This window comes from Xyrauchen texanus, chromosome 34 (genome assembly GCF_025860055.1).
Source record: "Xyrauchen texanus isolate HMW12.3.18 chromosome 34, RBS_HiC_50CHRs, whole genome shotgun sequence".
NCBI lineage: Eukaryota > Metazoa > Chordata > Actinopteri > Cypriniformes > Catostomidae > Xyrauchen > Xyrauchen texanus.
Genome location: NC_068309.1, coordinates 4290224 through 4314418, shown reverse-complemented (window position 1 = coordinate 4314418; position 24195 = coordinate 4290224). Strand labels below are relative to the sequence as shown.

At 39.4% G+C, this 24195-nt stretch overlaps 1 protein-coding gene across 1 annotated transcript in view; it reads left to right on the top strand.

Moving 5' to 3' along the window:
• The window catches only part of LOC127627916 (secretory carrier-associated membrane protein 1-like), a 46174-nt gene extending 24545 nt beyond the window's left edge, over window positions 1–21629 (top strand). The window contains exons 4-9 of the mRNA XM_052104531.1: window positions 461–572; window positions 2159–2287; window positions 11623–11782; window positions 12917–13018; window positions 14296–14413; window positions 15986–21629. Coding sequence (XP_051960491.1) covers window positions 461–572; window positions 2159–2287; window positions 11623–11782; window positions 12917–13018; window positions 14296–14413; window positions 15986–16135 — 771 coding nt within the window. The 3' untranslated portion in view covers window positions 16136–21629. The remainder of the gene's footprint in view (window positions 1–460; window positions 573–2158; window positions 2288–11622; window positions 11783–12916; window positions 13019–14295; window positions 14414–15985) is intronic.
• The last annotated feature ends 2566 nt before the right edge of the window (window positions 21630–24195 follow it).

Below are 24195 nucleotides of genomic sequence, written 5' to 3'. Positions count from 1 at the left end.
ATTTAAAAAAAAACAAATATTGACATCCCAATCTCCTACTGTACTTGCTTGTATGTAAAAACACATTAGCCTTATACACTTGGTATAAGATCAAGCACTCTGCCATAATCTGTTGTGTAATATGTTACATGACTATAATCAAATTTAAAATGTGTAATGACTTGCAAGACGATGGATAGAGATAAAATGAGATTCATTCACACTGTGGTCTGACAGAAGCAAAGTTCAGACCGTCTATAGAGACAGAGCTGTGATCTCGACCCTGATTATGGCCGTTCTGGATGTTTGTGATCGGTTTTGACAGCTCTGTCTGTAAACATTCTCTGAAAAGCCCTTGGACACAAAACTCAATGTGTGTGTGTTTAATGTTGACTGTGGAAGTTTGTTCTAATGTGACTGTTAGCAGGATTGCTTTGTGTTTGTGTGTTTATAACAGGTTTGTGTGTATATGTGTGTGTAGGATCAGTCACGAGCTCAGGCAGAGTTAATGAGGAGACAGGAGGAACTGGAGAGGAAAGCCGCTGAGCTGGACCGCAGGGAGAGAGAGATGCAGTCGCTCAGCGCATCAGGAGGTGAGTTATTAGTCTCACAGAAAATGAAGTCTGCTCCACACTGCAGCTTATTTTAGCCAAGAACCACCCACATAGAGGTTACCTGATTGGCATAGTTTTTACATGATATTGAGGGGCACATAAATCTGAAATTCGGGCATGACAGGATAGAACGAGGCAGAATAAACCATTATACTTAAAGAGAATATATATATATATATATACACACACACACACTGGCAGCCAAATGTTTGGTATAATGTAGAGATTTTGCTCTTATGGAAAGAAATTGGTACTTTTATTCACCAAAGTGGCATTTAACTGATCACAATGTATATTTAGGACATTAATATCATGAAAAAATACTATTACAATAAACTTCTCAAACTACTTCAAAGAGTTCTCATCTAAAAATCCTCCATGTGCAGCGATGACAGCTTTGCAGATCCTTGTTATTCTTGCTGTCAGTTTGTCCAGATACTCAGGTGACCTTTGACCCCACACTTCCTCCTGTAGCACTTGCCATAGATGTGTCTGTCTTGTCTTGGGCACTTCTCACGCACCTTACAATCTAGCTGATCCCACAAAAGCTCAATGGAGTTTAGATCCGTAACATTTTTTTCCAATGATCTGTTGTCCAATGTCTGTGTTTCTTTGCCCACTCAAACCTTTTCTTTTTGTTTTTCTGTTACAAAAGTGTCTTTTTCTTTGCAATTCTTCCCATAAGACCTCCTGAGTCTTCTCTTTACTGTTGTACATGAAACTGGTGTAGCGGGTAGAATTCAATGAAGCTGTCAGCGGAGGACATGTGAGGCGTTTATTTCTCAAACTAGAGACTCTGATGTACTTATCCTCTTGTTTAGTTGCACATCTGGTCCTCCACATCTCTTTCTGTCCTTGTTAGAGCCAGTTGTGCTTTATCTTTGAAGACTGTAGTGCACAACTTTAAAATCTTCAGTTTTTAGCAATTTCAAGCACTGTATCGCCTTCATTCCTCAAAACAATGATTGACCTTTTTGACCTAATATTGAACGTAAGACATGTCATTCTATTGCACACTGTGGCAACTCAAAAACAAACACAAAGACGATGTTAAGCTTCATTTAACAAACCAAATAGATTTCAGCTGTGTTTGATATAATGGCGAGTGATTTTCTTGTATCAAATCAGCGATTTAGCATGATTACTCCAGGATAAGGTGTTTGAGTGATGCTGCTGTCTAGATTTGATCAAAAATGATTTTTTTCAAATAGTGATGGTGCTGTTTACATCAGTAATGTCCTGAATATACTTGCGATCAGCTGAATGCCACTTTGGTGAATTAAAGAACCAATTTCCTTCCGAAACAGCAAAATCTGAACATTATTACAAACTTTTGGCCGCCAGTATAAATAATATAATAAATATGATATAAAAATATATATTTAATGTAATATACATTTTTGTTTATGCACTTAAACTACCCATAATTCCATTCTGTGTCAGTTGTCCTCAGTTGTATTCTGACAGTGCAGTGATGTGATGGCAGTAAGTTATAGAGCTAAGAGTTGCCAACTTTTGTCATCATCCACCTCTTTCTTTTTTCATGTTTGTTTTCATCTCTTAAGGGAGGAAAAACAACTGGCCGCCTCTTCCTGAGAAGTTTCCGGTGGGTCCGTGTTTTTATCATGACATAGCAGTGGACATTCCTGTGGAGTTTCAGAAAACCATCAAGATCATGTACTATCTCTGGATGTGTGAGTAACTTTTCACCAATCACATCACACCAGCAACCTAACAAAAGATTATTTTGAACCAATCAGCTGAGGTAGTGTGTCTTGTGTTGAAATAGTGGAATTTGATTTTTATTAGATATAATTTCAGAGCCTCAAATCCTGCATCATTTTGTGCTTCAAGAAGATCAGTTGGTCTTTTCTACTGCCTGCTGTTGTCAGTGACAAACACACTGAGCTTTTGTCTGGCACTCGAACACTTTCCTGTTTGCATTCCTTAATTAGATCTAACTAAATCAATCAAATGCAGCCTTGTAATTCCTTGTTTCAACAATACTTCCTGAGCCTTACTAGAAAAAAAAGCTCCGGTGCATCCCATTTCTCTGGATCATCTTTGAGATGTTCCTACACTTTGATTGGAGTCGACCTGTGGCAAATTCAATTGATTGGACATGATTTGGAGTCACACACCTGTCTATATAAGGTCTCACAGCTGAAAATGCATATCAGAGCAAAAACCAAGCCATGAGGTCAAAGGAACTGCCTGCAGAGCTCAGAGATAGGATTGTGTCGAGGCACAGATCTGGGGAAGGCTACAAAAACATTTTGGTTGCATTGAAGGTTCCCAAGAGCACAGTGACCTCAGATTCTTAGATGGAAGTTTGGAACAACCAGGACTTTTCTAGAGCTGGACGCCCGGCCAGACTGAGCAATCAGCGAGAACGGCCTTGGTAAGAGAGGTGATTAAGAACCCGATGGTCACTCTGGTTGAGCTCCAGAGATCACGTGTGGAGACGGGAGAAACTTGCAGAAGGACGACCATCACGGCAACACTCCACCGATCTGGGCTTTATGGCAGAGTGGCCAGACGGAAGCCTGTCCTCAAGTGCAAGAGACATAAAGTACCTAAAGGACTCTCAGACTGTGAGAAACAAGATTTTCTGATCTGATGAAATGAAGATTGAACTGTTTGGCCTCAATTTCAAGCATCATGTCTGGAGGAAACCAGGCACCACTCATCACCTGCTCAATACCATCCCAATGGTGAAGCATGGTGGTGGTGGCATCATGCTGTGGGGGTGTTTTTCAGCAGCAGGGACTGGGGACTACTCAGGGTTGAAGGAAAGCTGTACGCAGATAAATACAGAGATATCCTTAATGAAAATCTGGTCTAGAGCGCTCAGGACTTCAGACTGGGGCGAAGTGACAACGACCCCAAGCACACAGCCAATTTAACAAAGGAGTGGCTACGGGACATCTCTGTGAATGTCCTTGAGTGGCCCAGCCAGAGGCCGGACTTGAACCCAATCCAACATCTCTGGAGAGACCTGAAAATAGCTGTCCACCGACGGTCCCCATCCAACCTGACAGAGCTTGAGAGGATCTGCAGGGAAGAATGGTAGAAAATCCCCAAATCCAGATGTGCAAATCTTGTGGCATCATATCCAAAAAGTCTTTAGGCTGTAATCTCTGCCAAAGGTGCTTCAACTAAGTACTGAGTTAAGGGTCTGAATACTTATGTCAATGTGTTTAAGTAATTTCTTGTGAATAAATTTGCTAAGTTATCAAAAATCAGTTTTTTGCTTTGTCATTATGGCGTATCGAGTGTAGATTGATGCGGGAAAAAAATATTGTCATATTTTAAATAATTTAGCATGTCAATGTGACAGCAAAATGTGAAAAAAATTAAGGGATCTGAATACTTTCTGAATTATGGCTGAAACAAGTAGATTATTTGGGGGGGGGCAAGTCCTCGTGGTGGCGTAATGACTGGCGTAATGACGAATCTCAGTTGCCTCCGCGTCTGAGACCGTCAACCCAATCTTATCACGTGGCTTGTTGAGCGGGTTACCGCGGAGACATAGCGCATGTGGTGGCTTCACGCCATCCACCGCGGAAATCTACGCACAACTCCCCACGGCCCCCTCCGAGAGCGAACCACATTATAGCGATCACGAGGAGGTTACCCCTTGTGACTCGACCCTCCCTAGCAACCGGGCCAAATTGGTTGCTTATGAGACCTGGCTGGAGTCACTCAGCACACCCTGGGATTCGAACTCGCAAACTCCAGGGGTGGTAGCCAGCATCTTTACCACTGAGCTACCCAGGGCCCCAATTAGACAACTTTATCGCCTACGTCGACAATAAACAAATTGACACATTTCTGTTGTCGAATTGTCATTTGATGTAATTTAACTTAATATGAGATCACATTAAACACTAATGATGGTGCAGGAGAGCAGCACTGCAGCTCGCGCCTGATTGAAAGCATCCTTCTGCATTATTTCAACTTGTTTGATAGCGGAATTCATGGTAAACAACTACATTACCCATGGTACAGTAGTGATATATCCACCAATCAGAGAACCCCAGCAAACGAAACCCACGAAACTTGCCTCGGTGCGACCGCCCACTCCCATGACACACTGTGAATGATGAGTCGGTGTCCCTTCACCCTTAAACTAATTGCACTGATCATCAGCAACATTAAAACCACTGACAGGTGAAGTGAATAACATTTATTATCTCGTTACAAAGGCATCTGTCAAGGGGTGGGATATATTAGGCAGCAAGTGAACAGTGCTTCATGTGTTGGAAGCAGGAAAAATGGGCAAGCGTAAGGATCTGAACGGGACTTTGACAAGGGCCAAATTGTTATGGCTAGACGACTGGGTCTCCAAAATGGCAGGTCTTGTGGGGTGTTCCCAGTATGCAGTCTTTAATACCTACCAAAATGGATCCAAGGAAGGACAACTTGTGAACCGGTGACATGTTCGTGGGCGCCCATGGCTCATTGATACACATGGGAAGCGAAGGCTTGCCTGTCTGGTCCGATCCCACAGAAGAACTACTGTAGCACATATTGCTGAAAAACGTAATTCTGACCATGATAGAAATGTGTATTGCAGCTTGCTGCGTATGGGGCTTTGTAGCTGCAGACTGGTCAGAGTGCCCATGCTGACCCCTGTCCACTGCCGAAATCGCCTACAATGGGCATGTGAGCGTCAGAACTAGGCCATGGAGCAATGGAAGAAGGTGGTCTGGTCTGATGAATAATGTTTTCTTTGGGATCATGTGGATGGCTGGGTGCATGTGCGTCGTTTACATGGGGACGAGATGGCAGTAGGATGCACCATAGGAAGAAGGCAGGCCGGAAGAGGCAGTGTGATGCTCTGGGCAATGTTCTTCTGGGAATCCTTGGGTGCTGGCATTCATGTGGATGTTACTTTGACACGTACTACCTACCTAAAGATTATTGCAGACCACGTACACCCTTTAATGGCAACAGTATTCCCTGATGGCAGTGTCCTCTTTTAGCAGGATAATGCACCCTGCCACACTGCAAAAATTGATCAGGAATGGTTCGAGGAACTTGACAAAGAGTTCATGGTGTTGACTTGGCCTCCAAATTCCCCAGATCTCAATCAAAGCATCTATGGTATATGCTGGACCAACAAGTCCGATCCATGGAGGCTGCACCTCACAGGACTTAAAGTATCTGCTGCTAACGTCTTGGTGCCAGATACCACAGGACACCTTCAGAAGTCTAGTGGAGTCCACGCCTCAACAGACCAGAGCTGTTTTCAATCATTATTTTGACATGTTTGAATTGAGTATAAATTGAGTATAAGTTCATGCTTAAACTAAATTATTCAATGTAGAACATTCTTAATTTTTATCTTATAAAATCTAAGCTAATCTTATATAAAAACATTTAAAATGTAAATAATTTTAGTATTAGTTAGCATTAGTTATTACTCACATTCACAGTTTTTAATTGTACTGTTGAGTACACATCTGGTCTTGCCCTGTTGTGTCTGTTTTTGTCTTACTTTCTGGAAGAGGTGTTGTGTTAAGTTTGTGTAATTGAGGAGTCACACTTGGGAAATGTCTATTAAATAGCCTCCAGCTATTTTTTTCTCTTTGGAAACTTCAGTCAGTTCTACTTGAGGAGTTTCAGACTATTTGCTGCAGTACTCTGTGGGTGGCGACCAGAGTCACATGGTACAGAAGAGGACTGGGCATATGCACCGTGTGTCATGTGATGGAGCTATCATGTGACTGGTGCTTAAAGTTTGCCTGATGTTGTTGTCCAGGAATTTGGGAGGGAATTGGACAAGAAGAGAGAGGGAGGATACCTGACATATTTGTAATTCTGAGAAATGGAAAACCTCAAACCAGTTCCTCTAATCAATCTTTTTCTTTACATTCCTCAAAGTGATTATCTTTGAGAAACTCTGTCTTTTATATGTTTATACTTTTCTTCCTTTAACCGTATATGCTCTGAAGGTGTTTTTAAAGATTTCCTGTTTCAGTGGCATACCCAAAATGTAAGGCTTATAACTCAACAAAAAATGTAAGTAAACAAGGAGGGTCAAGTGTTTGGTATCATTGTAAAAAAAACATCATTTTTAATTATATAGATTATGATGCATGCTGAGACTCTCGGTGTAAGAAACTGCTACATATCACAAACAAAATTCTTCTTTTTCTTATTTGACATTATATATGTCAGGGTGTGAATAAGGTGGCTCTGAAAAACTGCTTTTGTTTTGTTCCCAATCATGCCAACTGTATCTGAGAAATATTTTGTGTTGATGAAACAAAGCAATCAAAATTTATAGCATTACAAAAATAGTTTATCATAGTGTCCAGAAACATCTCCATGTGTCCAAAAGCCTCTCCAAACAAGTAAAACACAATAATTGTACATAAGAACTAATTACACATGCAAACACAACAATGACTAAAGCCAGGAAGTCCCATTGAGATCAAAAATCTCAGAGAGACCCGGCCAAGGTAGCAGCCATACAAACTCACAACATATTAAAATGTAACCGATAAACATCAACATCGCCATATTCTTTATGATGCCCTTAAATTCATCAATATAATTATAAATGTTTAATTTGAGATCTTTCTGTAGATTATTCCATGTCTAAAGAGCATAGTAGGAAAATGCAGTTTTCCCCAGATCTGTCACAACCCGGATGACAAATGAAAAAGCAACCACTTGCTTAGCATGGAGACATGATTTTAGTAATGAGATTTCACAGAATGAGTTTCAGACAAGCCAGTTATGCCCTCTGTAACACTATCAGAGCTGCCAAACGCCAGTACAGGCACAAAATTGAAGGACAGTTCAACACCACCGACTCTAGAAGTATGTGGCAGGGAATTAACATCTTCACGGACTACAAAGGGAATAAAGACTCCACCGTGAACACCGCTGCCTCTCTCCCGGATGAGCTTAATACATTTTATGCTCGTTTCAAGGACAATAACACCGCCCTCGCGGCTGTCGCTACAAAGGTTGGTTCACTCTCTGTCTCTGTTGCGGATGTAACCCGATCCTTCCGACGGGTGAACATCCGTAAAGCCGCGGGTCCAGAGGGCATTCCGGGCCGCGTCATCAGAGCGTGCTCGAACCAACTGGCTGGTGTTTTTACTGACATTTTCAACCTGTCCCTCTCCCTGTCTGTAGTCCCCACATGCTTCAAAACATCCACCATTGTGCCTGTACCGAAGCAAGCCAAAATCACTTGCCTAAATGACTGGCGTCCTGTTACTCTGACTCCCATCATCAGCAAATGCTTTGAGAGGTTAATCAGAGATCACATCTGCTCTGTGCTGCCCACTTCTCTGGACCCATTGCAGTTTGCCTACTGCAACAACTGCTCCACTGATGATGCCATTGCAGTCTACAATACACACTGCTCTCTCCCACCTGGAAAAAAGGAACACATATGTGAGAATGCTGTTTGTAGGCTACAGCTCAGCATTCAACACCATAATTCCCTCCAAGCTTGAAGAAACTCCGGGCTCTGGGCTTAAACAGCTCGCTGTGCAGCTGGATCCTGGACTTCCTGTCAGGCAGACGTCAGGTGGTTAGAATGGGCAGCAACATCTCCTCATCACTGACCCCGCAACACTGGAGCCCCGCAGGGCTGTGTTCTCAGCCCACTCCGGTATTCCCTATACACACATGACTGTGTGGCAACACATAGCTCCAATGCCATCATTAAGTTGCTGACGATACGACGGTGGTAGGTCTGATCACTGACAATGATAAAACGGCCTACAGAGAGGAGGTGCACACTCTGACACACTGGTGTCAAGAGCACAACCTCTCCCTCAACGTCAAACGGAGCTTGTGATGGACTTCAGGAGGAAAGACAGAGAACACAGCCCCATCACCATTAATGGAGCACCGGTGGAGAGAGTCAGGAGCTTCAAGTTCCTCTGTGTCCATATCACTGAGGAACTCACATGGTCCGTCCACACTCAGGCCGTTGTGAAGAAGGCTCACCAGCGCCTCTTCTTCCTGAGACGGCTGAGGAAGTTTGGAATGAACCACCACATCCTCACACGGTTCAACACCTGCACTGTAGAGAGCATCCTGACTGGCTGCATCACCGCCTGCTCTGGCAATAGCACCGCCCACAACCGCAAAGACCTGCAAAGTGTTGTGCGAACTGCCAGACACATCATCGGAGGTGAGCTTCCCTCCCTCCAGGACATAAATACCAGGCGGTGTGTGGAAAAAAAGCTCGGAGGATCATCAGAGACTCCAGCCACCCGAGTCATGGGCTGCTCTCACTGCTACCATCAGGCAGGCGGTATCGCAGCATCAGGACCCGCACCAGCCGACTTCATGACAGCTTCTTCCCCCAAGCAATCAGACTATTGATCACTTGATCTCTCACGATCACTATATCAGCACCGCACTTTATTAATCTATTATCTCACACTGGACTGTCATAATTATATTCTCCTCAATACAACTACTGTATATATATATATTTTTTATTGTATGTGTAGTCTATATTGTGTGTATTGTTTACTGTACATTGTATATTATTATACAATGTATGTATACATCTGATATGTAAATTGTGTTGTGTAAATATGTTGTTATTGTAATTGGTATAAGTCTCGTCACTGTCATGACTGCTATGTTGCTCGGAACTGCACACAAGACTTTCACCTACTGTTGCACTTGTGTACATGGTAGTGTGACAATAAAGTGATTGATTTGATTTCATTTCATTCTGTGCCATTTGAGTCATCATTGAGTCTGTGTCATGTATTTGGCGCCATCTCCTGGTGGACATATGCAACATTGTGCTTCATGTGGATTATCTAATGATCTGTGCATCAGATTACCTTGTGTATTGATATGTGATATTTTATGTTCTTTTGTGCTATTACTCGCTATATTTTTGTCCGAGTAAAACAAATAGGCTGGTTGTTTTCTACTCTTTGAGAGCTTTCTAACAACATATGACACATGACTATTTGATGAGTTTGATGTTTTTACTGATTGGACCCCTTCTGATTTGTCTGCAAATTTCAAAGCACTTGTTCAGTTTTGTTAATGATGTCTGCATGCATTGAAAAGAAGAGCTTCTAAGCTTTCAAATGATATCTCATTTGTATTGGAAAAGAATGTAGTTATTAATATTCTGACGATAATTATTTTTTCACACAAGCCCATCCGAGCTTAAAGGGTTAAATGAAAGTGTACCTGAAAATGACAGTTCTGTCATCATTTGCTCACCCTCATGTCTTTTAATCTGAATATTTTATATTTTTTTTTAGACAGGCCTGTCGCGATTAAATAATCGTCTGTTCGCGGTTATTTAAGAGAACCACAATTATTGTGCACTTCAAATTCCAATCACATTTGAATCCCCAAAAAGTGAATTTTAAGAGAATATATTGCGCCAAACTCCAGAAATCTGAACAAACAAATGTGAACTTTAATAGTGAACGCAAAGCACTCTGGCTTCACTTTAAACAATCATGTAATAGCAAATGTTCCTGGTCATAACAGGTTCATATACGCAGTGTTAGGGACATGCAGAGACACAGAGACGACACACACTTACTCCATTTCTGTGGACTGATAAAATGATGAAGTGAAATCTCAAAAGGTTTTGCTTCATGAGAAATAAGAACTTGTGGGTTTAATCAAAGAGCATTAACATAGCGTGTGAAAGTGAAGAAATTAGGACAGAAATATCTTACTATTGCATAATATAATATAGTGTAATTTTATATTTAAAACATTAATCATTCATAAGTTTTATAAGACTTAAAAGGAAATCATATGTTGATATTTTATTATTTGTTTTATATATTTGAAGTTAAATATGTAAAAATGACTTAACGTGTATGAATATGAAGCATAAACGCTGCTTAAGAAACATTTACAATTTATATGACAATTAATCGTAAAAGCCTTAAAGAGACAGTAAATCGTCATAATCGCAATTATTTGTTTGACAATTAATCTAATTTTAAAGAATGTCTTGATTGCTCTTTTCATAATTGGAACTAATGTCGTTAAGTGCCAAGATATACAGAAAAGCACCGTTCAAGTATTATAAAGTATTGCTTGTGCTACGACTCATGCCATATTCCAACTCTATTAGCCTCAGTCACCATTCACTTCCAATGCATCTTTTCTCATGTGTGAAAGTGAATAATGACTGAATGGCAGTCCCTAACATTCTGCTAACAACACCTTGTTTTGGGTTGCAGAGAAGATTGAAAGTCTCACAAATGTAGAACAATGATGTTTCAATGATGACAGAATATTAATTTATGGGTAAACCATCCCTTTAAGGTTGCTTGACAGATTTGGTCTGAAAATGAGAAGACAAGTAGAAATGATTAGTGAAAAATGTAAACAATGTCTCAGAGGCTCAATTATATTATTATGCATTATATTATATATTCTGAATCGTGCATTAATAACACTTATTCGTACTATTCCATAACTAAATAGCATAAAGTCCTGCATTATTCTTAGTTTAGTATATTATGTGGCTTATTGTTTTATGCACTGAAAAGTTAAGTCGCACCTTGTCTCTGTGTTTAGAGGTGCGTTTAGGCTTATTTCAGTTCAGAGATTGCTCTCTGTTGTCCTTCAGAGTGTTCTGTGGTGTGACTTTTGAGTCATCTTGGCTGGACGGCCACTTCTAGGGAGAGTAGCTACAGTATAGATTGTGTTTGTTCATTATTGTAACTTAGATGAAGATCAAACCAGATTTTAAGACAAATTTATACATAAATGCAGGTAAATCCAAAGGGATCACATACTTTTTCTTGCCTCTGTATCATTTAAACTGGTACAACGTTGAACGAGTAAAACCCCAAAACAGCGCACAAACTTTTTGACCAATGAGGGCACAATTTGCTGACATGTGAATTTTATTAACACAATTTTGGGCTGTTTTGGAAAACAAATCAAACCAGCTAATTGTCTGGAGACACCCTCAATGTAATTTTGTGCTCAAGAATAAAACAATTGATGATGTGTTTCTTAATTTTCTCATGTCATTTTCTTGCAGTCCACACGGGGACGCTGTTTACGAATATATTCGGCTGTCTGGCGTGGTTCTGTGTTGATGCGACGAGGGGAGTGGATTTTGGGTTGGCTATGCTCTGGTTCATGCTCTTCACACCCTGTTCATTTGTCTGCTGGTACAGACCCCTGTATGGAGCATTCAGGTACACACACATACTGTACATACACAGTTACACTCTCTCTCACACACACACACTGTATACACACACACTGTACATACACTGTACATACACACACACATACTGTACATGCACATACTGTACACGCACACACATACATACTGTATACGCACACATATACTGTACACGCACACACATATACTGCACACACACACACATATTGTACATACACACACACTGTACACACACATACTGTACACACACACACTGTATACACACACATACTGTACATACACAGTTACACTCTCTCTCACACACACACACTGTATACACACACACTGTACATACACTGTACATACACACACACATACTGTACATGCACATACTGTACACACACACACATACATACTGTATACGCACACACATACTGTACACACACAGATACATACACACATATACTGTACACGCACACACACATACTGTACATACACATATACTGCACACACACACATATTGTACATACACACACACTGTACACACACATACTGTACACACACACACACTGTATACACACACATACTGTATACACACATACTGTACATACACACGCACACACTGTACATACACACACACATACACATTCTGTATACACACACACATACTGTACACACACACACTGTACATACACACACATACTGTACACACACACACTGTACATACACAAACATACTGTATACACACAAACTGTACATACACACACACACACATACTGTATACACACGCACACACTGTACATAAATACACATACACACACACATACTGTACATACACACACACATACTGTACATAAATACACATACACACACATACTGTACATAAATACACATACACACACATACATACTGTACATACACACACACATACTGTACATACACACACACACACACACACACATACTGTATACACACACACATACTGTACATTCCTACACACACACACATACTGTATACACACACATATACTGTACATACATACACACACACACATACTGTACATACATACACACACACATACTGTACATACACACACACACACACAAACAAACATTTTTGTTGAGAATTCTGATTGTAATTGGTCTCTCTCTTTCTCTCTCTGAAGGAGTGACAGTTCTTTTAGGTTCTTTGTATTCTTTTTCGTGTATATCTGCCAGTTTGGTGTGCACGTGTTGCAAGCCATCGGGATTGCAGGTTGGGGAGCCAGGTAAGAACACCCTTTACAAACTTAATTAATGAGGACCTCTTGTAGATGCAATGGATTTCATACTGTTAATAATATTTACTTTAGCCCTAAACCTAACCCTCACACAAACCTCTTGACAGTATTAGATTTGAAGTAAAACAAGATTTTGCTGATTAATGAGCATTTAAAGCTGAAGTGTGGCATTTCTGCTGCACCAGCGGCACCAAAACGGAATTGCAAAAATAAACATTTTTGAACACTTCCCCAATCTGCCCTAAACTGAACTGCCATGATATTGCAGGGCTCCAGACTAAAAACATTATTGGCTCCTAAACTGAAACGTTAAGGAGCTAAAAGGCTGTTTTTGCTTGATTAGCCCGATTAGGGGCCAAGTGTGCGGAATCACGACCCAGCCCCGCCCTCCACCGTGGAGCCCCCGGCATGACGTGCCCCTCTTTCCCTGGGGAGGGGCGGGCCTTCCGCACCGTCTGCCAGCAGGTCATCCCCGTCTACCTGGATGAGGGAGGGGACAAGGGGAGGGAAAAGGTGTGGCACCTACACGGCGATCGTGCCAAATTAACTAAACATTTTAAAAAGAGATGGAAAGGCCAACACGGAGCGACAGTGGGAGAGAGAGAGAGAGAGAAAAAAGCACTTACTCGCCGGTTCTCCGATATGCCGTAGCTTGGTCCTCGGCCACTCCTCCACCCACTAATGGACGACAGCCATGCCTCCCCGGATGGATCAGAGGCAGACCTCCCAATCAATAATTACCAGAAGAAGAAAAAGTGGTACATAATGCGGGACGTTTAATTATAAAGAAGTCCGAAAAACAGACTCTCTCTCCCAGTGACGGACACTGACGGATGACTCGATGAGAAAGTGACTCTGATTAGCACTGCTAACCTTCACACCCTCAGTTTTTAGTCTGGAGCCCTCCATTGTTTGAGCCAATACCTGTCAATGTCTAATGTAACGTTGGGCTGGTCAGAATGCTCTAATTAAATGCACTGAGCCACAGTTTTTATATTGTTCTGGAAAATCAACCTTCCTACTTGGCTTACTTATAGCTGACATAATAAGTTGGAATAGAAGAATGTATTTTATCATCCAAAAAGTTACACACTTCACCTTTAAATATCAAATGATGTACACACGTAAGGTTTTACATTGTGACAGTATAACAGCATGTTAAATTGATGAAGACTGATGTGTTGTGTGTGTGTGTGTGTGTGTGTGTGTGTGTGTGTGTGTGTGTGTGTGTGTGTGTGTGTGTGTGTGTGTGTGTGTGTGTGTAGTGGCTGGATCTCAGCGTTGACTGCACTGAACAAAAGTGTTCCTGTGGGCATCATAATGATCCTGATCGCTGCTCTGTTCACAGCGTCAGCTGTCATCTCGCTCATCATGTTTAAAAAGGTACTGTACCTCAGACACACCTCTGTAAACACAATATATAATATACAGTGCTGTGAAAAAGTATTCGCACCTCACTATTTTTTTTTATTTTTCATATTAAATTGTTTTAGACCTTCAAACGAGATATAACATAAAACAAAGGCAACCTGAGTACACTCAAAATACAGTTTTTTAAGCAAAAAAGTTATCCAACACCTATATCACCCATGTGAAAAACTTTCTGCCCCCCCCCCCCCCTCCCCTCCCCAATAGCTTGTTGTGCCACCTTTACTCCTTACTAGTCTTGCTGCATAAACCAGATGCATAAACCAGGCCCAGTTGGTATTGGAGAACTTTTTTGCTTCAATAAATAACATTATCATTTAAAAACTGTATTTTGTGTTTACTCAGTTTGCCTTTGTTTTATGTTAGATTTTGTTTTAGAGAGATACACAAAAACAAAAGAAATCAGGGTGGGGCAAATACTTTTTCACAGCACTGTACATATAATTGTACATATCTTGTAAACAGACCTACCCATATTTAAAAGGAACAAATTATATTAAAGGTGCTGTAAGCAATTTTATTATTTTCATTGAAAGGTATGCAAAAATGTTACCACTCCCTTGAGGATATTATTGTAATAAGTGTCCTGAGATATCTCACCGGTCTTCGTAAACGGCAAACAAATATGTGTCAGCGTGCCGTGGACAATGTCGCGTTCTGCCTGTCAATCATGTTGCGTGTTCTCACAGTATTATAGTTGCAGCTAATTATTGAGGCTTAATGCCATTTTAATGCCATGTTGTTCATAACAGTTGCCATTTGAGGGCGCTATTTTGCTGCTGTTGTTTTAACAACCGTTTCTGCATGATGTCTGTCTCAATAAAGCTCATTATATATCTTTGGAGTGCAGGGTTTGGGGAAAAGGGGGTGTGGCTAATCCAACAGCTCATCTTGGGGAAATTCTAGAATGGCTAAAATCACTTAAAGCACCTTTAATATTATTTCACATTACTCAAAATAATTACATTTCAGTTTTTTACAAAATATATACAAACATATTATGTAACAAAATATCTCCCATCTCCAAATATACATACAAAAACAATTGCATTAATTTCAATTTTACATAATAGAGAAATTCTTAAATATATCTCTGTACTTCATCCCTCACAGCCTCATTTCAGTTTTTATTAAATTAAATATGACATCTATGTTATAGCTATCTATATTATCTTACAGTAAAATATATTTTTTTAATTTATTTAAATATTTTACGATAAATAGACATCACATAAGTGGATGAGGAATGATACAACATAAGCAATTCATCTTAAAGAGACAGTAGCACAAAAAATGTAGCTGCTTTATAAAGTTTCAATTGAACCAGAAAACTCTGTTGACACAATATATAATATTCATGTTGAAATGAAAGATGTTTATCTGGTTTTAAAGTCTAATATTTCCATGGAGGTCCTTTTATTTTTCATGCTATTTCGTTTTAACAGATAAATCAGTTGTTATACTAACTCTTATTTACAAGTTATTTACAATATAAGTTTAATCAAACTTGTGTGGGCTTGTTTGCAGGTCCATGCGATGTACCGAACCACTGATGCAAGTTTTGAGAAGGCACAGCAGGAGTTTGCCACCGGCGTCATGGCCAATAAAACGGTCCAGACCGCCGCCGCTAATGCTGCATCTTCTGCTGCCCGAGGAACCTTCAAAGAACAGATCTAACTGGTCCAGAAAACTTAGAACACGCCCCCTCCATCCATGCTACTCTAACCTCGCCTTCCTCATTCCCTAACTTTACTTACAGTCATTCATGAGCTTTGATTGGCTGTTCAAAACCACACCCACTCTCATTGACCCTTATGCACTCCTGTGACTGACTGGAACCCCGCCCTAAGCCCCTCCCCTCCTGTGAATCAGCAGGTGTACCCACCTGTTCTTTTGTTTGAATGTGTGTGATATGCCTACTCGCTCTTGTGTGTGTGTGTGTGTGTGTGTGTGTTAAAACAACCTAAAGAGTCAAGTCGTCACTTTATATGTTCACATCACTGTTGGGTGTCCATTCATCCCTGTTGTACTGTAAGCAAACAGGAAGTGATGTCATCAAATGTCCTTAAATGGGATCCAAAGCAAAAAGAATGATGATGCCCTCACAGGTTTGTCTTACCAATATTTCCTTAAACATACACATACCTTAAGCTCGAATCATCACACACCACCTGAAATAAATTATCAAGAAATGTCAGGGTCATAGGAGACCTAAAAAATAAAATAAATATATATATATATATATATATATATATATATATATATAGCATAAGGAAAATGGAGCCCATTTTTAGGACTGTTAAGAGTTTTTTTGCATTATGTGAAGCACATTTACTTAACATATTTACGGACATTTATTTTTACGTATACTTTTTTTAAAATTCTCATTACTGTAAAACGTCATTTTTTGTTGTATTATTTTAAATATTACTGTAATACAATGATTTTTATTTAAAATCATAATATATTAAAGGCACTAAAACAAATTCTAGCATGATGTATAAATGCGGTTGCATTTTAAATTATATATTGTAATAAAAATGGGGTACAAATGTGCTGAATTGTCATGAAAATACGGCTATGCAACAAATACTCTCAGTGGCCTAAAAATAGGCTTAATTTCTTATGCAAAACATAAGTTTGGGGTGGTCGCTGACATTTCTTCACCCAAATATCAAGGTTTTTAACAAATTCTTCCTGCAAAATGAGCCTGCAAATCAGTACAAGACGACACCTATCAAATGTGACCATGAACTCTCTACATACAACTCCGAGGGTCTCGTTACCTGTAAATACATAGAATTGTTTTGCAATGGAAATTGTTTAATTCTTTAAAAAAATATATTTAAAAAAAATGGTGAACCACTGCAAACGCATGGGAAGCTTGCTAAGCTAAAGGCCATGTCTCATCTCCCCAGTCTTGCGTACTATAGGATAAACTGGAAAACACGGGGTTAAAAATAGAAGCGCAAAAGTAAATCTTTGCATCACTCCCCTCGCAACATGTATTAATAATGACATTGCATTTAAGATACAAGTGTGTCCTGCAAATTCAGATCTGTATAATCACTAGCACATGTGTGTATTGATGTAAGACTGTACAGTGTTGGGCCGGATCAGTACCAGTTAGATCCACAATCGACTTTAGTCAGGGTAGAATATAATTATTTTGATGTAAATAAATACGAGGCTGTGAGGGATCAATATGTCGTACTTCTTTAAGGTCACAAAACCGCTGTTTTCTAAAGTTTTTTCCATTGGAAAAATTGGAATGAAAGTATTGAAATCAACACGACAATATACGCATAAACAGATATATGAACGATTTACACAAATTCGTTCAGTTAGCGTTCCACTACTAAGGATAAATCAACGCAACAATTTATACAAGATCGGATTTATGACCAATTTACACAAATTCGTTGTTCTCGTTTTACTAATAAGGCCCAATAAACACGTCAATTTAAGCTACAATGGATTTATGACAGATTAACACAAATTAGTTGTATTTGCATTTCACTAATAAATCAAAAATTTAATTACTACTGATTTACACATTTGTTCGGTTTGTGTTTTACTTAAAAGGCCCAATCAGTGCGAAAATGTACCCAAAAACATATGTATGACCGATTTACTCATTCCTTCTTTCGTGCTTCACGAATGAGGCCCAATAATGCGACAATTTACTCAAGAAAAGGTTTATGACAGATTTACACAAATTTGTTGTTGTCGTGTTTCATGAATAAGGCCCAATCAATGCGACAGATACGCAAGAACATATTTACGAACGATTTACACAAATTTGTTGTTGTCGTGTTTCACGAATAAGGCCCAATCAATGCGACAGATACGCAAGAACATATTTACGAACGATTTACACAAATTTGTTGTTGTCGTGTTTCACGAATAAGGCCCAATCAATGCGACAGTTACGCAAGAACATATTTACGAACGATTTACACAAATTTGTTGTTGTCGTGTTTCATGAATAAGGCCCAATCAACGCGACAGTTACGCAAGAACATATTTACGAACGATTTACACAAATTTGTTGTGTTTCATGAATAAGGCCCAATCAATGCGACAGTTACGCAAGAACAAATTTGTTGTGTTTCATGAATAAGGCCCAATCAATGCGACAGTTACGCAAGAACAAATTTGTTGTGTTTCATGAATAAGGCCCAATCAACGCGACAGTTACGCAAGAACGTATTTACGAACGATTTACACAAATTTGTTGTGTTTCACGAATAAGGCCCAATCAATGCGACAGTTACGCAAGAACGTATTTAGGAACGATTTACACAAATTTGTTGTTGTCGTGTTTCATGAATAAGGCCCAATCAACGTGACAGTTACGCAAGAACATATTTACGAACGATTTACACAAATTTGTTGTTGTCGTGTTTCACGAATAAGGGCCAATCAATGCCACAGTTACGCAAGAACATATTTACACAAATTTGTTGTTGTCGTGTTTCGCGAATAAGGCCCAATCAACGTGACAGTTACGCAAGAACATATTTACACAAATTTGTTGTTGTCGTGTTTCGCGAATAAGGCCCAATCAACGTGACAGTTACGCAAGAACATATTTACACAAATTTGTTGTTGTCGTGTTTCATGAATAAGGCCCAATCAACGTGACAGTTACGCAAGAACATATTTACACAAATTTGTTGTTGTCGTGTTTCGCGAATAAGGCCCAATCAACGTGACAGTTACGCAAGAACATATTTACGAACGATTTACACAAATTTGTTGTTTTCGTGTTTCACGAATAAGGGCCAATCAATGCGACAGTTACGCAAGAACATATTTACACAAATTTGTTGTTGTCGTGTTTCGCGAATAAGGCCCAATCAACGTGACAGTTACGCAAGAACATATTTACACAAATTTGTTGTTGTCCTGTTTCGCGAATAAGGCCCAATCAACGCGACAGATTACGTAAGAACATATTTATGAACGATTTACACAAATTTGTTGTTGTCGTGTTTCACGAATAAGGCCCAATCAACGCGACAGATACGCAAGATCGTTTTATGAACATTGTAAGGAATTATGACTGATTTACAAATTTATCTGTTTGCGTTTTAATTAAAAGGCACAATAAATGCTAAATTTTACACAAGGACGTATTTATGAATGATTTACACAAATTAGTTCTGCTCATGTTTCAAGAATAAGGCCCAATCAATGCGACAGTTATGCAAGAACATTTTTAACAAACTATTTGTAAAAAAAAAAATTCTGGTCGAGTTTCACAAATAACATTTTTAAAGAAAATAATTTGTTAAAAATGTTCTTGCATAATTTACTCAAGAACAAGTTTATGACAGATTTACACATTCGTTATGTTTGCGTTACACAAATAGGGCCCAATAAATGTTACAATTTACGCATGAATGGATTTATGACCAATTTACACAAATTCGTCTGTTCGTGTTTCACAGATAAGGCACTATCAACGCGACAGTTTACGCAAAAACAGATTCATGACCAATTTACACAATTTTATTTATTTATTTGATATTTCTCTCCTTTTCTCCCCAATTTGGAACGCCCAATTCCCGATGTGCTTTTAAGTCCTCGTGGCCTCGTAGTGCCTCAATCCGGGTGGCGGAGGACGAATCTCAGTTGCCTCCTGAGACCGTCAATCCGTGCATCTCATCACTTGGCTTGTTGATCGCGTTACCACGGAAACATGGCGTGTGTGGAGGCTTCACGCTATTCTCCGCGGCATCCACGCACAACTCACCACGCGCCCCACCGAGAGCGAGAACCACATTATAGCGACCACGAGGAGGTTACCCCATGTGACTCTACCCTCCCTAGCAACCGGGCCACTTTGGTTGCTTAGGAGACCTGACTGGAGTCACTCAGCACACCCTGGGATTGGAACTAGCGACTCCAGCGGTGATAGTCAGCGTCAATTCTCTCTGAGCTACGCAGGCGACAATAAAGCAAGAACACTTTACGAATGGTTACGCAAATTCGTTCTGGTCGTGTTTCACGAATAAGGCCCATCGAGCGAACTTGATCCATCATGTTTGGCCTCATTCACATCAAAGTACATATGCCATCAAACCTGACTAAGGTCCACCATGTTACGAATTAAATTGTCCATTGTCGTCGGTCTTTGGTTTGTCGTTACAGGCAAACTTGATTTTATTTTATTTCAACATGCCTGCTCACAGTTTAAAGTTTGCGGTTTTATTAAGTGGCACAGAGAACCTTGTAGCCATGGTCACTTTCAACAAGAGACAGGCAAGTTTTGTGATTATGGGATATGTATCAAGATGCAAATTTATCTTTAAACTTTCAGCAACACCGTGCATGTGTGTGTGTGTGTGTGTGTGTGTGTGTGTGTGTGTTGTGCATGAGAGAGTGAACAAAATGTGGTGTTCTTCACCCATTTTCAGTATTGAGTCTGCAGCACATCAGCCTTTGTTTGAAATCACACATCAGCTTTCTAACTTAAAATCTCATGAGGTGTCACACATTTATTCCCTGTTCATATTTTATTCATATGTTTCATGCTTTGTGTGTACAGTATATTCATTTGTGTCTGTGTGTTGGAGAGTGAGTGTTTGTGTGAGCTACTACGAGTCGTTCTTCCTTTTATAAACACATTTCAACAAATGGCACCTGAATGTTCCTCTGTTTTGCGTTTGTTTTGAAATGCTTTAAAACTTAAAAAACAAAAAGATGTGTGAGGAGAGATAAACTGACGTGACCTCTTGTGTGTGGTGCAATGAATCGTGGCTTTAAGATGTCTTTTTTTAATTAGTGATGCTAGTTAACAGTTAAAACACTGATACGTGAGAAATGGATTGAAGAAAAACCATCATGTTATTTCAAACATTACAGACGTGGGATATTTATATATTTTGTATAACTAAAGGAATGGTGGCCCGTCGTCCTGATTTTCATTGTACTGTACAAATGCACTCCTGTCTCTCTCCCTTAGTCGCATGTTGAGTAGTTTGAGTTTTGTATATTTATTGTATTAACACAAAAATAAAATGAAAAAACAAATTTGTAACTTTTCTGGTTTCATATTGGGTATATATGACATGTCAATGACCAAGGATTTAATTTTTTATATAAATCAGTGGCAAATAGTTTTGATAAGGAGGCTTATTATTAAGGTGAGTTAGTCATCAGTAGGCCAAATAATAATAATAATAATAATAATACAAAACAAATGTATGCAATTAAAAATAATATACAAGTACAAAAGTAATTTTTCATTTTTCATAAATATCAATTTATCTCATTAAAAAGACTGCTTGGATCTTGCTTAACTGACCTTTTATGCATAACGAATGTGTTGTTTACACTATATACATTATCTAAATCTCTATACGTGTTTACTTTACAATATAGGCACTTCAATATGTTTTAATCCGGTCAGTAACATAATTAATAAACTTATGTTCATTTGGACTTGGAAACCAAATATGTGGTACAGTTGGGTATTTTGTAGTATTTCTTTAGTTTTAAAATGGTTGACTTCTCTTTACTATCTACTGTAGATATGATGCTTTCTATAAAATGCAATAATCTTTATTGACTTCTGCCCCCTACAGGATGAATGTAGAACAGCAGTCTAAAGCTTTACCCAATATTATACAGTATTTATGTTGGACTAAATACATTCAGGAACCACAGCATGTGATCATAGAAACAGCAAATGCTTAGTTATTTAATGACCTCTTTTAGAACAAAACCACAAACATAACAGACCCAAATATCTGAAAAATGCAGCATCTAATTTAGTATTATTTTCTATTATTCAGTTCTTCACATTAAGATAACTTTGCTCATCCTGCTTACATAAAGCAAGGGTTTGTCCCTAAATGTATAGGCCTATATGCTCTTAGGGACATACATTGAAACTGTCCACTAGTGAGGACTTTTGTTCCGAAAAACAATAGAAAAATGTTTAATTTTAAAACACATTTATCAAATAGCACCAGACTGACTGTTTATCTCTGAAAGTCATGTTATATCCACTTAAAACACTAGTGGGGGCACATTTTTTTTTTTGAAAAACTAGATCTGTGTGTGTGTATATATATATATAGTGTGTGTGTGTATATATACACTAAATGATTATTAGGAACACCTGTTCAATTTCTCATTAATGCAATTATCTAATCAACCAATCACATGGCAGTTGCTTCAATGCATTTAGGGGTGTGGTCCTGGTCAAGACAATCTTCTGAACTCCAAACTGAATGTCAGAATGGGAAAGAAAGGTGATTTAAGCAATTTTGAGCGTGGCGTGGTTGTTGGTGCCAGACGGGCCGGTCTGAGTATTTCACAATCTGCTCAGTTACTGGGATTTTCACGCACAACCATTTCTAGGGTTTACAAAGAATGGTGTGAAAAGGGAAAAACATCCAGTATGCGGCAGTCCTGTGGGCAAAAATGCCTTGTTGATGCTAGAGGTCAGAGGAGAATGGGCCGACTGATTCAAGCTGATAGAAGAGCAACTTTGCCTGAAATAACCACTCGTTACAACCGAGGTATGCAGCAAAGCATTTGTGAAGCCACAACACGCACAACCTTGAGGCGGATGGGCTACAACAGCAGAAGACCCCACCGGTACCACTCATCTCCACTACAAATAGGAAAAAAGAGGCTACAATTTGCAAGAGCTCACCAAAATTGGACAGTTGAAGACTGGAAAAATGTTGCCTGGTCTGATGAGTCTCGATTTCTGTTGAGACATTCAGATGGTAGAGTCAGAATTTGGCGTAACAGAATGAGAACATGGATCCATCATGCCTTGTTACCACTGTGCAGGCTGGTGGTGGTGGTGTAATGGTGTGGGGGATGTTTTCTTGGCACACTTTAGGCCCCTTAGTGCCAATTGGGCATCGTTTAAATGCCACGGCCTACCTGAGCATTGTTTCTGACCATGTCCATCCCTTTATGGCCACCATGTACCCATCCTCTGATGGCTACTTCCAGCAGGATAATGCACCATGTGACAAAGCTCGAATCATTTCAAATTGGTTTCTTGAACATGACAATGAGTTCACTGTACTAAAATGGCCCCCACAGTCACCAGATCTCAACCCAATAGAGCATCTTTGGGATGTGGTGGAACGGGAGCTTCGTGCCCTGGATGTGCATCCCACAAATCTCCATCAACTGCAAGATGCTATCCTATCAATATGGGCCAACATTTCTAAAGAATGCTTTCAGCACCTTGTTGAATCAATGCCACGTAGAATTAAGGCAGTTCTGAAGGCGAAAGGGGGTCAAACACAGTATTAGTATGTGTTCCTAATAATCCTTTAGGGGAGTGTATATATATATATATATTTTTTTTATTGGGAATGCAAAAACGATTAACAATTGTATAATTGTAAGTGCATAAACATAAAAGGCATTGACAATATATATAAAAAAATTAATAAAAACAAAAAAATAATAATAATAATGAAACGAGACATAATCGATGACGTATGCGGCCGACAAATGCGACCTCCGGAGAACGATACTCACCTAAAGTAGTTTCCTTCAAGGGGCGCTCTGTGGCTCACCAACCCGAATCTTCCATTCAGCTGCATTTACATCTCAGGACGATTTTTGTCTTTTCGAAGAGACTAGTGCACTATAATGTCCAATCATTTTAATCCGTTAAGACTAAGCATCCCTACCTAAAACACAAATGGAAATCCTCCACAGCAATCTTAATAAATGAATGAAACAATATG